Below are 15612 nucleotides of genomic sequence, written 5' to 3'. Positions count from 1 at the left end.
CTGGTTCCCAGCTCACTTCAAATCTAGTTCTATCTCTTCTGGCAAGGCAAAGGCAGCACTTCTGGTAACTCAGCTAATATACCTGAAAACTGATACAGGGCTTGAAAAAGTTCATATAGTCCCTCTAACAACAGCAGAAAAAGTTTCTGATCTCTATGCTGAGGAACCGTAGATATTGTTCATGCTTTATTCATCCACTGAATCACACAAGAAAATATCATTGTAAAAACCAAATTATTTCATTGAGATATAAATGAAATCACGCATTTGTTACATACATATATACCAAATTATTTGCAATGTCAGTGCAGAAGGCAAGTGTGAGAAATGGAACATTAGAAGGAGCACAGTTATCCACAGCTTTCCATGATTTTGATGAGCCTAATGCATTTTTGTGTTAAGTACTATTTTCAGAAGAAATTCAATCCAGGTCTGATTCTGGCAAAGTCTAGAAAACAGAGACATTTGTTAACTGTGGGAGACGTTTGTACTGGGTGTCTGCAAAAAATTATTTTAAAAATTATTTTTATTATTGCTGTGTTGAGATTTTTCATTTGTGACTTGGACAGATGTCTAGCAGCCCTTGAAATCCAGCCACCTGCAACATTTCAGTTTGTAAAGCTCAAACATGCTGGATTTGCTTTTGCACCAAAACGCATTCAAGAGCCTTTGCCCAATTTTTCCAGCCAATCTCACTTCTCTGCCTGTGACAAAGCACGGGAAATTTCAAACCACAGCCAGGATATTTTTGAAAGTTACAACCCTGTAAAAAGAGGGTGTTTATAAATGGAAATCTTCATATAATCTTAATAATAGGTTTTGCTACCACTGCATCTCCACCCACGTACATGAATAGCTGGAGCCATCTCTGAGGCAGAGTCTATGGGCTACTTAGCAGCAGCCTTGAGCAGGGTGGGAAGGAGGAGAGGCTGCCACCTCCAAGGAAAAATGCAAAGCTGTTCCAGGCTGACAGCAGTGCAGAGTCCAGCCCTAGCACAGCGTGGGCCCCCTTGGCTGCCGCAGCAGAGCTCTGCAAGGCACCATCCGGGCAACGCCGGCTGGGATGGGCTCTCCTGCACTGCCACACCACTGGGGCTCCACAGGAGGGACCTGAGTCACCTCCAGCAGCACATGTGTGGTCATTGCACTGAAAGGGTGGTTAAGCATTGGGAAGGGCTGCCCAGGGAGGTGGTGGAGTCACCATCCTTGGAAGAGTTCATGAAACAACTGGACATGGCGCTTAGTGCTTTGGTTAAGTTGGCACGATGGTGTTCAGTCAAAGGATGGACTCGATGATCTTGGATATCTTTTCCAAATTAAATGATTCTATGATCCTTCTGTCATTAGCGCCCTCTCCTTTGCCAGGTGATTGTCAGGGATGGCTGCAGACACTAAGTGAGAAGAAGAGCTGAAAAAGGCAGAACAGGAGCCTGGTAGTGGCTTGGATTGGACTAATCTCCCTGCTGCTCACTGGCAGCTCTCTATACCCCTCTCCTTCCACCTCATCATCTCCTCCTCAATGTTACTCCATACTGGCTTCTGCCACTTAGTTCTCCCATCTATGTCTGCATTTCTTTTCCTATTTATCAGCCATCTCCTGAATAAATTAATCCCCCCAGAACCAGTATGTTCAGGCCATTTTACTGCTGTAGCTTTGGCCATTGTTAATGTGCTGTGATACACCTCTTCCTCCATGCTCATCAAGGCAGTAAGACAGTGTTTGTAACATTTTTACTGCAACTCCCTTTATTATCTGATCCTTGGCAACAGCTGTAATAAACATGATTATTAATAATAAGGTGAGGAGAATTGGTATAATGATTCTACCTTATAGGCAGGGGTAGATATTCTTTCATAACTGTAAGATCAATTTCTATTTTGCACCAGTTCTTTTACAGGCTTCTTCTGCACAATATCTGAATGAATTCCAGTGGCACATTAAGTGATGGAGCTTGATATCAGTCACATGTGGTTTGTTCTTTTATCCTCTCCCCAGGGAGAGAATTATGTATGCAACGTACTGGTTATGGTGCTAGGGGGTTTTTGGGGATTTTTAACATATGCATTGCTGCATATTTGCATTGAAGAAGACCACACCAAAGCAGGTGCATTGTATTTGGACAGAAAGGTGGCAAGATTTTTGATGGCCTGTAGTTCCCATGGGATCTCTGCTGTTGTCACAGGCTCAACTCTGCAGATCACGTTTACTGCCCCACTGACCTTCACCTTGTAGTGGAAAATCCTTTGTCCTTAATGGCAGCTGAGCACTCTTCAGTCTTAAAATCACCCAGCTGGGTCAAAAGGTATGACCCTAGCACAGCATCCCCTGCCACTGTGCAAGGTCAGAGCTGCAAGAGCAGCACCTGCTCCAGCCCTAGAACAACCATCCCTTGTGCTCTATTTGCTGGTTTAACCCTACACCCTGTAACCTGTGTACTGAGGCAGGTGAAAAGATGGTCTAATTTTTATAAGGTGCTATCTATGGAGAGATTCCCAGAGATGGATAATGAGCCCTTTTGAAGGGCCAGTCTTTCTTTTGGGAGTGACAGCACAGGTGGGTAAAAGCAGATACCCACAAGCACTGTCTGTGCTCCCTGCCACTGTGCTTTTCATCAGCTCCAAATCCCCCAAAATTATGTGTGCTCTCAAGTGCTTCATTCTTGGAAGGGAGGAGAGCAATCAAAATGCCTTCAAAAGGCTTTTCCTGTACTCTTTGTCACTTCATGAAACCTTACTCCTTCCTCTTGCAGTCATGTCAGGTTGGGCATTAACAACTCAGTGTCACCAGTGTCAATTTTTGACAGGGATCACAAACCTCCTCTCCTGGTTTGGAAGCCTTTTGTGTGCAAGAAAGGCATGCCAGCAGTTTGCCATGTAGCTGTAGAATTTGTCTTCATAGCCCAGAGGCTGGCTCTGAGCCCCACTTCACCACCTGGTACCAAGGGGACACTGCTCAGAAACAGAGCCCTGGAGCAGGAACGTTTGTGTTTGTGCCTGACTACCTGCCATTCCTTGTATCCCCTTCATGGACAAACAGATAGCAAACAGTTTAACCTGCACCTAGGGCAGGCAGCACAAGTGGGAAATTCTGAGATCTGTCATGTTTGCACAGCCTTCATGCACAGAAGGTCACATGGAAAATGAGCATGTTACATTTGAACCAAATGGTGGGAAGAATTATCTGGCCCAAATGATCAAGTGTCTGATCACTTTCATATTTTTAATACAAATGTCCTGAGCCTACTCTCCTGAGGCAGGGAAATACCATTATTCCCATTCTGAGTGAAGGCGTTGGGGGAAGGGGTAAGTGGCTTGCCTAAAATGATACAGGGAGCGTGTGGCAGAAAGGGATACTGAATCCTTGGCCAACACCAAGCCATCATTCTCAGCTTTTAGAGACGACAGCTATATCCAGCCCCCTTTATTTATTTCTCTAGAAGCCATCATGCCAAAACCTCTGCTAAATTAGAGAGTGAGACTGAAGAAAAGCTTTCAGTGAATTGCTTTTCTCCATAAATGGAAATAACCACAAATCATTCTGGGAAAACAGGTCTTTCTGTTCTCTTCCCTCTTTGTCTGCTTCTCTCCTTTTGGATGTCTTTTCCTCTGCCTCTGGCTTGCAGTTTTCAGATGTATGGTCCTGACCATTTAAAAGTGTTCTTACCTCGCAGGAAGGGAGTAGCTTTTCATTCTTTGGAACTTACTATTTTGCAATGGCTTGTACTCTGCAGGCAAGCAAGACTTCTGAAAGAGACAGGGCTGCACAAAGTGGCATAAAAATAAACTGTATCATCAACAATACTGAGCTGGGTTCTCATCGGGGGTAGCTGAGTCTGAGTGTTGCTGCAGCAGGGCTGGTGGCTGCCAGCTGTCCTGGATAGACAGCTTATACCCAAACAATGATCCTGACACACTGGAGGAGGTCTCTCTCAGAGATGAACACACAGTTGACACTGAATTTAATGCATCTTAGACATTTAGTCCCTCTTGGCAGTGTGAGAGACTGTCTCTGCTCCTAATGACCCAACTGGGCAACTTCTGTCCTTGGCCAGGCACTGGAGGGGTGCCTACTGCACCAATCCTGGCTCTTCTAAACTGCATTTTCCAAAGCAGGAGCAGGCAACAAGCAAACGGTGGTGATCTTGCCTAAAGACTCCCAGTAACACACAAGGGATGTGAGGACTGCTCTGTGATTTTCCATGAACCTGGGCATCTGCAGCCTTCCTGTTCTGAGACAGGCTGATGCTCATCCCCGCCTTCTTTGCAGCCTGCACACCCCAAAGCAGGCAGTTTGGAGGATGCCCACAAGCCAGAGAGAGGGGGTGGCTGTCATGAGTGAGAGGGACTGAGAAACAGGAGAAAGATCTGATGGGTGAACATGAGCAAGGATGGGGGAGAGCCCAAACTGGGCTGGGAGAGCTACAAAGAGGAGGTGGAAGCATGTGGTTTAAGTTTCTCAGAGAGGCGTATGGGAGAAGACAGAGGCACATGCCCTGTTTCAAGGCTCACAGCATGAAATACCTGGAGTTGGGAAGAATGGGAAGGGCAAAGGGACTCAAGTAGAGAGGAGATGTTGCTCTTACTTCCTTGGGGGGATTCTCAGAGCCCTACATGCCCTCCCACATGATGATTTGATCTTGCTCAGGCGTTCAGGAGTATTAACTCCAGGGTGGCACACGGCTCTCACCATCCCTGGCTCCGCAGACCACACATACAGCACAAGAAGAGGCTGTTGTGTCAGACCTCAGCAGCACTGCTGAGCTGCTCCATCCCCCTCTGTGCTTCCACCAGCACAGGTGCCAGGGAAGCTGCTGCACCATCTCAGCAGGCCACAGATGTCCGTCAGAGAGCTGAGTGACCTTGGCACAAGCAGTGACATCGAGGCCTTCCCCACACCAAGCAGGTTTCTGAACCGCTGCCATCTATCACTCACCTACTCCATGCACTTTGGGAGCTGCTGGCACCAGCACACCCACACCATGCCCTGCTTAACACGTCCCCGTACGGCACCAGGCAGAAGAGTGCTGTCACCCCCATTTTACAGGGTGGGACTCTGAGGCAGGGAGAAGTGGTTTTAACAGCACGCCCGTGGCAGAGCAAAAACTGAATCTTGTTCTCTTATATTCCCAGTTAGCGCATTAATGACCTAAATTCTGCATCCTTTCCCCATCCGTCGCCCAGAGGAGCTAGGAGGCATTGGAGGAGAGGGTGTGGTAGCACAGGCAAACAGTCAGCATCCAAACCCACAGCACTGTGCTGAGCACAGACAAAGCAGGGGCTAAAGTGGGACCAAGGCTACCCCATGAACCCCAGTAGGGTTGATCCAGGGAGGAGAATCAACGTGGCACAGCATATCAGCCTGTGGAGAAGGGCAGCTCCACAATGTCACAGCATTTTAAGCAAGCCAAGGCTGGACACTCCAATGGCCAAGTACCCTGCTGGGCCAGGTCAGCAAAGCCTTTGGGACACTGAGCACCAGGAGCAGATTTTCAAAGAGCCTGTGTATCCCCTCAGCCTGCCTGCATGCAACTGAACCTCTAACCAGCTATCCCACGCAAGTCCATATAAAAGACAGCCTGCACCAGATGCAGCATCTTCCCCAAGCAGCTCAATTCTTTACATAGGAATTAATCAGTCTCAAATTCAGCAAGAAACAGAGCGGGGGAGAGGGAAAAAAAAGGAAGCAAGGAAAGGATGTCACACAGTGAGGGGGTTTCCAGATGCACTGCATCTTCCCTCCCTGGCTGATTCCAACTGAGAGGCTCTGGCTGTGTGCCAGGAACATCACCTGGGAGGTGTATGCAGGTTCTGCCTGCTCCCCCAGCATGTACAGGCAGGAGGAACTCAGTGTTCAGGATCTGCTGGGCAAGGAACTGAAATCTGAAGCTGGAGACCTCCCCAGTGCCCTGGAGTGTGCCAGTGTTCACATGCACTGTACAGCAGTGACAGCAGCCAAAGGACCAGGATGAGGAGCTGCTCATCTGTCACAGGCAGATGGCCTCAGGCAGTGAGGGGCAAGCAAGGGAAAGGACCCCCTTCATGCTGTATTTGCCTGCCTCATAGGGATTTTAGTGGGCAAGCAGCAGGGTGGAAGTGTGCCAAGGCAATTTACTTGGCTATGAAGCTTTCCTTCCAGAAGAGCCATGGCTCAGAAGCAGATACTTTTTGAACAGGGTAACTGGATTGGGGATGGGTGATTAATAATCTTTCATAACCCACAGTTACAGTGTGGGAATAGTATGTCAGAGCTACACAGAGAGGCTTTGTTCCTACTTTCTTCTCCTGTTACTTACCTCTTACTGCACACACACACACTCCTCTCTTCTGTATCTAGTCTCTTCATGCAAGCTTTTCAAATTAGTAGCTAATTGCAATAGGTAGCTTGGAGACATCAGACATGAAACAGATGGATGCAGAAGAAGCCAAACTTGGGGCTTGACCTGAAGGAACCCACCTACCTGCCTTCCATTTTCTCAGCTATTTACTCAGGACTGCCTCCCAAAGCATCCCAAACATGAATCCATCAAGGCTTGGCCTCAAGAAGAAACTCAGGGAGAATCCTTTGAGCGTGGTCATTCTTCCATCTGTTCACAAATATCTGAAAGGTCATTCAAATCAGTGTGGAATAGACCAACACATGACTTGGGGACCTGACATGGTGACTGCAGGTCTCAGCCTGGAAGAGTTTGTTGCTCTTCCCAGAGGAAACAGCCTCAAGTGTGCTGGCTCCATCTTCCCCTTGCCCTGCACACCCAGCTGGTCCAGAAGCTGGGCTCAGGGTCAAGGTGGCAGGAGGCTTACCCAAGTTGCCACAGCATTTGTTACTCTTCAGACTTGGGCTCCAAATGCTTCTGCTGAGGGATCAGTGAGCCTGAGCCACTGTGTTGGCTGACCTCTGGTGAGGAGGGCCTCAGGATCACCATGCCTACTATGCACCTCATGCAGACAATGCACTTCTCCTTTCTGGACAGTCTATGTCCATCAGTTCTGTGTTAATGGCCAGTCAGTGCAAGGGCCCATTGGGAAATGGAATGGAGGGTAGGAGAAAAAAATCTGTAGGACGCCCAAGAGATACAATGAAATTGTCTTCCATGTGGACAGCCCTGTACAAGAATGGACAAACTGATTATTTGAGATACTAATTAATCAATGGTTATGGTGAAAATTATGATGTGGCTTGAGTGGTATTCCTGATGTCAAGAGGAGATATGAGTGATGAAAATAAGAATCTGGTAGACATCCCAGCTAACAAAAGACCTGGCAGATGTCACTGGCCCCGTGCTGGGATGGCCCTGTTGGTCATAGAGTGTGTGAAAAAAGGTGCCCTGATGACTCAAACTAGCAGAAGGCCCTGTACATATACCAGCCTGATGGAACTGTGTCCAGCCCAGCTTCCCTCATTTATGGTGGAAGATTTTGCTCCCCCAGCACAAGGGTGTTTTGCTGTTCAGCTGCACACACACACTTGCACTGAGCTTCTTGTAGCCTCAGTATGTGAGAGGCCTGACAAAGATATGCAAAAATAAGCAGTCATATGGAGAAAGATGAAGGGTTTTTGTTCTCACACCAAACCAGAACAAAGGGATGTATCCTACCCATGAAATGAGAGGGCAGCAAATTCACAGCTGAGAGAAACACATACTTTGGCAACCCTCACCTAATCATCCTGCCCTGATGCTCTCACTGCTGGGGGCCACACCAAGGGAAGCACTGGGGTCTGATAATGTCACTCAGGGAGGGGACCCTGACACCTGTACTTTGCTTTGAGTATCTGGCTCCCATTCCCAGGGCAGTGCTCTCCCTCCTGTCTGCAGCAGGAGTCACAGAGCTCCTGCTGCTCTCCTCTGCAGAGTGCTGGGCACCAGGCTGGATCCTGGCAGCAAACCCCACATTCCTGAGCAAATATGAGGGAGGTACATGTGAGAGTGTGCAAGGAGAGGCCCCGGGCATCTCCCGGGCATGCACACACCAGTGGGCACACTGCCTGGGAGGAAGGCAGGCGGGCACAAAAGGTGATGCAGAGGGCAGCTGTTCCTGCAAGGCAGGTTTTGGTGTTCTCATTTGTTCTTTTTTTCTCTTGTTCCCTAGGGAATTTTAAAGGTCTGTGTAAGCAAATCGATCACTTCCCTGAGGATGCAGATTATGAAGCCGATACAGCAGAATATTTCCTCCGTAAGTCCGCAGGCTCTTTTTGCAACGGCTCGTAGGTTCGAGCGTCGGGCGCCTTTTGCTTTCTGAACACAGGCTGAGAGGTGGAGACCTGTGAGGCTCAGTGGAAATCCCAGAGCCTTGCCACCCCCTAAAAATGACTCCACTCTCACCTCCCAGGGGCCCTGCCCATGAGAAATGCAAATTCGAACTCACAGTACCAACCCATGGCTTTTTTTTTATTAGCAGGAATTAATTATGATATAAAATCAGTCTTAATTCAAATCCACTGAAAAAATGCTGACTGGGCCTGAGGTCAGACTGGCTGAGCTGGGGCAGTGTGTGTATGTGTGTGTGTGTGTGTGTGTGTACATGTCCTCCTAAAGCAGAGGAAATTTTTATTTCCTTATCTGATACTCCAGAGGCACCAAACTTAAGAAATTGGCTGGATTTTGTCTGTCTGCACCCTTAACCAAACACCGCTTCCCTACAGAGGCTGCAGATGTGGTCTTTCCTGGTTTCAGTGATGGGAGCAGGAAGCAGGAATAAAGACAGTCCTTCCCTTTGAAGGAAAGACCTGGTGCTCACCCAGAGCCCCTAGGAGAGGTGCTGGACCCAAGGCATGTGGCATGTCTGCAATGAAATCTAGCCCCAGCTCCAAGTCCAGCCTGAGATGTGTGAGTGAAGCTCACATCACTTTGTGCAGCAGCACTCTGGCCAGCAGGACAGATCCACATCATGCATTGCCCTGCCTGGTTGTCCTCCCCAGCCAGCATTTCCACCCACCCCAGAAGCAGGAGCTTACTCTTCCTTTAGCACAGCTGAACAGGGAACACACCTCCTTTTAGGTCCCCACCTTGCTATCCTGCCCTGCCTCCGCAAGCCCAATGTCTTTTGACATCATGAGATCTTCTCCCAACAGAAATCTGAGATAAGTGCTTTTGACCTTCCAAGGTTAATCATCAGAGGCTTCCAAAGACCGGGAGTCTTTCAGAATAGCTCGTTGTCATCCGGGTGTGCTCCAAGCCAGATGTGGAGACCCAGCCCTGCGGCAGGGATGAGAGAGATAATTTAGGATCTGTGAGGCTCATTTGTATGTGAAAAGAGGCAGATCTTATGCTGCTTCCTCTTGGTTTCTCAAACAGTCCTTCATCCACAGTAAATTGTAAATAACCGGGAGAGATTGCTTATTCCAGCTGCCTTTCTGCAGCACCGGTCTCTTAATTGCTGCATGGTCCCTGAACAGCAGAGCTGAAAGGGGTTTGATCCGGTTTTTCACAGGGATGCCAAAGGTTTGCAGGCTGCCTCCGAGGGTAAATCAGCCCTTGCAGAGCTGCTTGGGAGCAAGGAAGCTGTTTGCAGCATCAATTGCACTTCAGAAAAAAGAGTTGGGGGAAGGGGCCAAACATCTCAAAAAGGACGGGTTTGTTCCTTCAGAGGGAACAAGATCTGAAGACAAAAATTGGCCCAATGTCAGGACCTGACAGTGTCCCCAGGGCAGAGCCCTTTTTAAGAAAGAACCAGGTTCAAAGAGGGATTTGGCAAGTCAATAAAGGGTCATTCCTGAGGGAATTGAGATTTCTGCTGGCCTAGACCTGCCTGGAGAGGGACCCCATAGAAAAGCTTCTTTTCAGAATTTCTGTCAAACCAGAGTCCCTGGGTGCTCTGCATGGGCAATGCCTGGTGGTACCATCAGGAACAGCCAGGAAAGTTGTTTATCAGTATCAAAGTAGACAATTCCCTCATGCCCTGGGGGACCAGGACAGTGATGGGGCAGTGTCCATGGCCTGGTTAGAATGGCTTAGCCATTATTTCTGCCAGCTATCCACATAAGGTGTCTTAGGATTTTTGAAATCAAATGCCTGACACCAGAAAGGAAGCAGAAGTATTCCTGTGTTTCCTTACTAGCAGACACAGATGAGTTTAGGGAGCATACACCACCTCCCCTTTTCTTTAGGCCACAGGCTGCAGAGCCAGGAAGACTGGATGATATTCTCCCCCTCTCTTGCTGGCATGGTCCTCCTGAAAGGCTGAGGAAGGCTTTTGTCCTTCTCCATCCATGACACCTGCAGCTTCCTGTGTCAGTCAGCAACTTTGTTTTCTCCCAACAGACGTGAATTTCAGAATTAACACAGATAAAACTGATGCTGTCAGGCTGCAGGACTGACCAAGCATCCCCCTAGAAACCCTCTCAACAATGGGTGTCTGCTTGACGTTTTCTTCCTGCCATTTAAGCCTCCCATCGTCAAATGCCACCTTCTTTTCCAGAAGCTATTAAGATGGTTATTACTGTTATCCTGTTCCCTGAAACACAGCCAGGCAGAGCTGGAAAGCAAGCAAGGGAGGTTTCTCCCTGCCTTCTGCATTCCCCATGCACAGGCCCTCAAAGAGCTGATTGCTTGTGCCTAGCAGGATCCAGAGGCCAACAAGGTCTTTGAAGCAGGGTCTCTGCTCACTTAGGAAAAAGTCCTGCATTTGCTTCATTGGGTTCATTCTTGCAGGCAAGGAAGGATTAGCTTTCATCCCCCCTTCCAGATCTTTGCTCCACAAGCAGAATTGCACCAGCCCGTCTGATACCTTTCTTTATCAAGCAAGGCTTCATTTCACACTTTAACAGCTTATTTTCTCTTGTGAAGGGAGGAGAGAAGGCCTTCCTAGTTAGAAAAAAAAAAAAATAGGAATATTCTGCAAGCAGACTGAGGCAGAGGGCTGGCTCCCAGTGAGCCGCCCACGAGCGGTGTGTGCGTGCGTGCCTGTGTGCGGGGGTGTGCGTACACACAGGCTTGGCCTTTCGCGGTGTGAACACGAGTCAGGCCCCCCAGAAGCTTTTGGGGTATGTTTTGCATGCACATATGAGCCTATACGTGCATCTGTGCATCTATGCCATTGCCCTCTGCTGGCTGAGCTCTTCCCATATCGACCGATGGAGAGTGTGCGTGTGTGGGAGCTGGCACATCCAAACCCATCACTGCTCTCTGGAAGGAGCCCAGTCATTTAATCACTAGGATAAGCCCAGCATTTCAGCACACAGGGCTGGGACTTTTTCTTCTCAGTCCTCACTGCAGCTGCAGAGCAGTGCACGGCACCACAAGCTCCTTCTCAGCCCTAAAAAAAAAAAAAAAATCTCCTTGAGATGCTCATGCCCTTTTGGGAGGATTCGAGATTGAGCAGCTCTGCAGGAAGCATTTGGGTTGCTGTTCTTTGAAGTGCAGGCTTGAGCAGCAGAGCCCCGCAGAAGGAGAGCTGAATGGTGCCTGGGCTCCCCCTCCAGCCCACAGTGTCCCCAAAAACAGAGGAAAAGACAGTGTGAGAGAGGCACAGACAATGCAGGCAGGCTCCCAGCTCAGCCACCAGCCCCACAGCCCACTCTGCCTCCCCGTGCTGAACCACCAGCTTCGTGGCAGCAGCAGTGGCCAGGGCTTGGGAGAGTTGCTTTGGACCACTCTCTTTTTCTGACACACTTTGTTTCTCTCTCCCTCCTTCCCTCCCTCCATCCCCCAATGCCTTTATCTCTCCTTAAATTACTCCCTTACGGCACACTGCCCTCTGTCTCTCCCCTTCACCCGCACCCACAAAACGTGCTCGCATGCCCCCGTCCCCCACCCCGGTGCCATTTCCATGCCCCTGTTTCCTATCTCTCACACCTGTGTTATTCTTTCTGCCCCGCCCTCCCTCTCTCCTCTGCAGGGGCTGTTCGAGCCTCTAGTATTTTCCCGATCCTGAGCGTGATTCTGCTTTTCATGGGTGGACTCTGCATTGCAGCCAGCGAGTTCTACAAAACCCGACACAACATCATCCTTAGTGCCGGCATCTTCTTCGTGTCTGCAGGTAAAGGGATTCGCAGGGCCTGACGCCCCGGGGCTGGGCTCCAGGGATGGGGAACTGCCCAGCCAGGGTGTCTGCAGGGCGCAGCTGCCTAGGCAGGAATGTGTACATTTCCCAGCCCTGATGAGTCTTATTCGGGCTGAAAGCAGCGTCACAAGGATGACTCTCCATCCTGCCTGCTGGCCCAGCAGAGGCAGGCAGGCAGGGGCTTTCCTCCTGCTTGGGAGCTGACGGAGGGAGTTTCCCTAGCGTCTGACATCTCTCCGGGACCGGGAGTGCAGTCCAGGGAAGGGGCAGGCACACGGGGAGGGTTTTGCCTGAGTTTCCCGAGGAAAACTGCCCATGCAGGCAAGGATTCCACCCCACATCCCCCACCACTGCCACGCGTGACCTCCCTGACATTTCCTTCTCTCTCCCCCGCCGGACGGCTCGCAGGTCTGAGTAATATAATTGGCATCATCGTATACATATCAGCCAACGCTGGAGACCCCTCCAAGAGTGACTCCAAGAAGAACAGCTACTCCTACGGCTGGTCCTTCTATTTCGGGGCCCTGTCCTTCATTATAGCCGAGATGGTGGGAGTGCTGGCCGTCCACATGTTCATAGACCGGCACAAACAGCTGCGTGCCAACGCCCGTGCCACGGACTACCTCCAGTCCTCCGCCATCACCCGCATCCCCAGCTACCGGTACCGCTATCAGAGACGCAGTCGCTCCAGCTCCCGCTCCACCGAGCCTTCACACTCCAGGGATGCCTCTCCCGTCGGGATCAAAGGGTTCAACACCCTCCCATCAACAGAGATCTCGATGTACACCCTGACCAGGGACCCGCTGAAGGCAAGCACCACCCCCACCGCCACCTACAACTCCGACAGGGATAACAGTTTCCTCCAGGTTCACAACTGTATCCAGAAAGAGAACAAGGACTCTATCCACACCAACACAGCCAACCGCCGGACCACCCCGGTATGAAGCCGTCGCCAGGAGCTGAAAATGGGGCAGGATCGGGCAGGAGGAGGCGGGGGTGGGCTGCAGGGTGGGGAGGGTGGAAGGGGGCAGGGGGCAGCGAGGGGGGTGGGGGAGGAGGAGGTGGAACCGCCCCTTGGTGGAGTGGGGACCTTCCCAATGCAAAAAAAAAAAAAAAAAAAAAAAAAAAAAAATCCACAAAAAAACCAACAAAAGCAAACAAAAAAACTGACAAAAAAAACAAAAACAAAAACAAAAACAAAAACAAAAAAAAAAACAAAAAAAAAACAACCAAGGAACAAGCAGATAAGCAGACAAACAAGCGAGTGAACAAAAAAAAAAAAACCAAACAAACGAAAAGGAAACAAGAGGAAAGAGACATCAGTGAAAAAAATTCTTTAAAAAAAAAAGCAAAAGAAAAAAGAAAAAAAAGAAAAACCTTAAAACTGAGAGAAAGAGATTTAAAAAATAGAAATAAATTTAAAAGAAAATGCATGATTTCCCATGTACCATTATTTTAACATTTAATAAAAACAGAATAAAAAAATAAAAGGGAACCAAGAAATAACAAATGACAATAAATCAAGTGGGAGGAAGAGGAGGAGGAGGCAGCTTTTTTAATTTCAGGAGGTTTTATTCTTTTATTTTGTGGTTTGTTTCCCACTAACCTTTAACCCAGCACAGGCTTCTTGGGGAACAGGGGATGGGGGCTCGGCTGCCAGTGACTTTGGTGTCCTTGGGCCAGTTATGGAGGATCCTGGGTGCCGGAGTTAGCCACGACCCACTCTGTTCCCCCGAGACCCACGGGGATCCACTCCATTCCCCTGGGATCCGTGGGGATCTGCTCGTCCTCCACAGGTCCAGAGAGGTTTAAAGTGACCCTAGGGAGTGCAGGAGCTGATGCTGAGTCACCCCTCCACAGAGTCCCCAGGGGGGTGCCCATTTCCCCCAGCCCTGGGGACCCTGGGGTTAACGGTGACAGTGCAAAAAACAAACAGATACAGTGAATAAAGACACACGCAGAGAAAAAAAGAAAAAAAAAAAAAAAAAAAAAAAAAAAGGACAAAAGAGGTTTCTTAAAAAAATAAAGTGGCAATTTTTTAATAAAACAACAGCTATAAATAAATGTAAATATAATAAGTGGATTTACTCGCAAGAAGAACAGATAGTATTTTTTTCTTTTAATTTTTGTTTTCTTCAGCTTTAAACTGTGAAAAAAAGAAAGGAAAAGAGGCAGCAGGGAGCTGTGTGGGAGGCACAGGTAGAGGGTGGGGGGGCTGGTGGAGGGCAGCTGGGGCTCCCATCCTTTTAGGGTGATGATGCTGTGGGGGGGACACACACGGGATGCTGTGGGGGGGACAGCACTCACGCACAGGTGTGCCCATGCTCACACACTCGTGCCCTGCTGGGCTCACGCTCTCCTGTGAATGCTCCAGAGGCTCCCCAGGGTGGCCACGCACCCCTCAAATCCGCCCAGGTCCCCCTTGGCTCACATCAGTGGGGCTGCAGCCATGCAGGGGCACGGTGAGGCCACCCCGCCGCCCCCTGAAATCGCTCCCATCCTCGCCTGGGCGCAGAGAGCACACCCCGACCCAGAGCCGGCCACAGGCGCTGATCCGTGCAGCCCCCATCCCAGAGAGCCCCCGGGGACAGGCGCCAAGCCAGGGGTGTCCCCATGCCCGCCGCCTTCTGTCCCGGTCCCCACCCTGTCCCGGGGTCCCCCGGCTGCCGTGCAGCAGGGCAAGGCTGGGTCCCCCATCCCCTGGCTGCGCCCCCTCCCTCGCTCCCTCTCTTCCCGGGGAAAGGGGCACCGGGTGCCGCCTTTTGGTGCCGCTCCCTCCCCGAGAGCCGCTGCGGTGATGCAGGGGTGATGGGGTGACACCCACAGACACCGGGGCGAGGACGGGACCCCCGTGGGGCTGCCCCCCCGAAAGGAGGAGCGCCTGGGGCAGGCACAAAGCCGCGAGTTTGCAGGATGGGGCCGCTGAGCCTTTCGGCAGCTCAGACCCACTTTTCGACTTTTTTTCCGTCCCCGTTCCTGCTGCTCCAGTTTTAGGAGCTGCGCAGTCCTCGCTCCAGGTCCCAGCGGGGATTCTGCTTTAAAGCAGCCAGATCCTCCCCGCTCCCCTCGACCCACTGCTACTCCATCCCCCCTTCCCCGCTCTGGGGTAGGGCGGGGGGCAGCAGAGGGACGGGGTCACCCCCAAAAACGGCATCGCAGGGCAAGAGGTGGATGCGAACGCCTTGGCTGCGTGTTCAAACCCCACCCCACTGCTGACAGTGCTCCCGTGGCCCCCAGCCCCTTCCAGAACGATCCACAGGGGACATCCACCCCCTCCAGTGCCCCCCGAGGAATAAGGTAAAGCCAGTTCCCCAGAGCCCAGCGTAGAGGGAAGGTGGCGCTGGGGTTTCCATCCCCACCCACACTGCTCGGAGCTGGGAGCATTCACAGGGCTGAGCTCGCCCGGGGCCGGGCGGGAAGGGGAGAGTGCGGGCGGGCGCCGGGACAGCGTGTGCAGGAGGCAAGGGCTGGAGGGGAAGCTTTTTCCCCAGGGTGTTGCTCATGTCCAGCTCAAACCAGTCCAAGAAACCAACCTCCATTTTCTTTATTTCGTGGGTTTTTTTCAGACTGTTAAAAAGAAAAAAATTTTAAAAAGAGAAAATTACAAAAAAA

General features: G+C 50.4%; 1 protein-coding gene across 2 annotated transcripts in view; it reads left to right on the top strand.

The window, feature by feature from the left end:
• Positions 1–15612, top strand: part of CACNG2 (calcium voltage-gated channel auxiliary subunit gamma 2) — a 54118-nt gene extending 38506 nt beyond the window's left edge. For both annotated transcript variants that reach the window (XM_056514950.1, XM_056514939.1), the window contains 3 exons: positions 8089–8172; positions 11836–11976; positions 12409–15612. In XM_056514950.1, the coding sequence (XP_056370925.1) occupies positions 8089–8172; positions 11836–11976; positions 12409–12944 (761 nt within the window). In that variant the 3' untranslated portion in view covers positions 12945–15612. The remainder of the gene's footprint in view (positions 1–8088; positions 8173–11835; positions 11977–12408) is intronic.

The sequence above is a fragment of the Oenanthe melanoleuca genome, chromosome 1A (genome assembly GCF_029582105.1).
Source record: "Oenanthe melanoleuca isolate GR-GAL-2019-014 chromosome 1A, OMel1.0, whole genome shotgun sequence".
Taxonomy (NCBI): domain Eukaryota; kingdom Metazoa; phylum Chordata; class Aves; order Passeriformes; family Muscicapidae; genus Oenanthe; species Oenanthe melanoleuca.
Note: the sequence above shows the minus strand (reverse complement) of the source record. Positions and strands in the feature narration are given on the sequence as shown.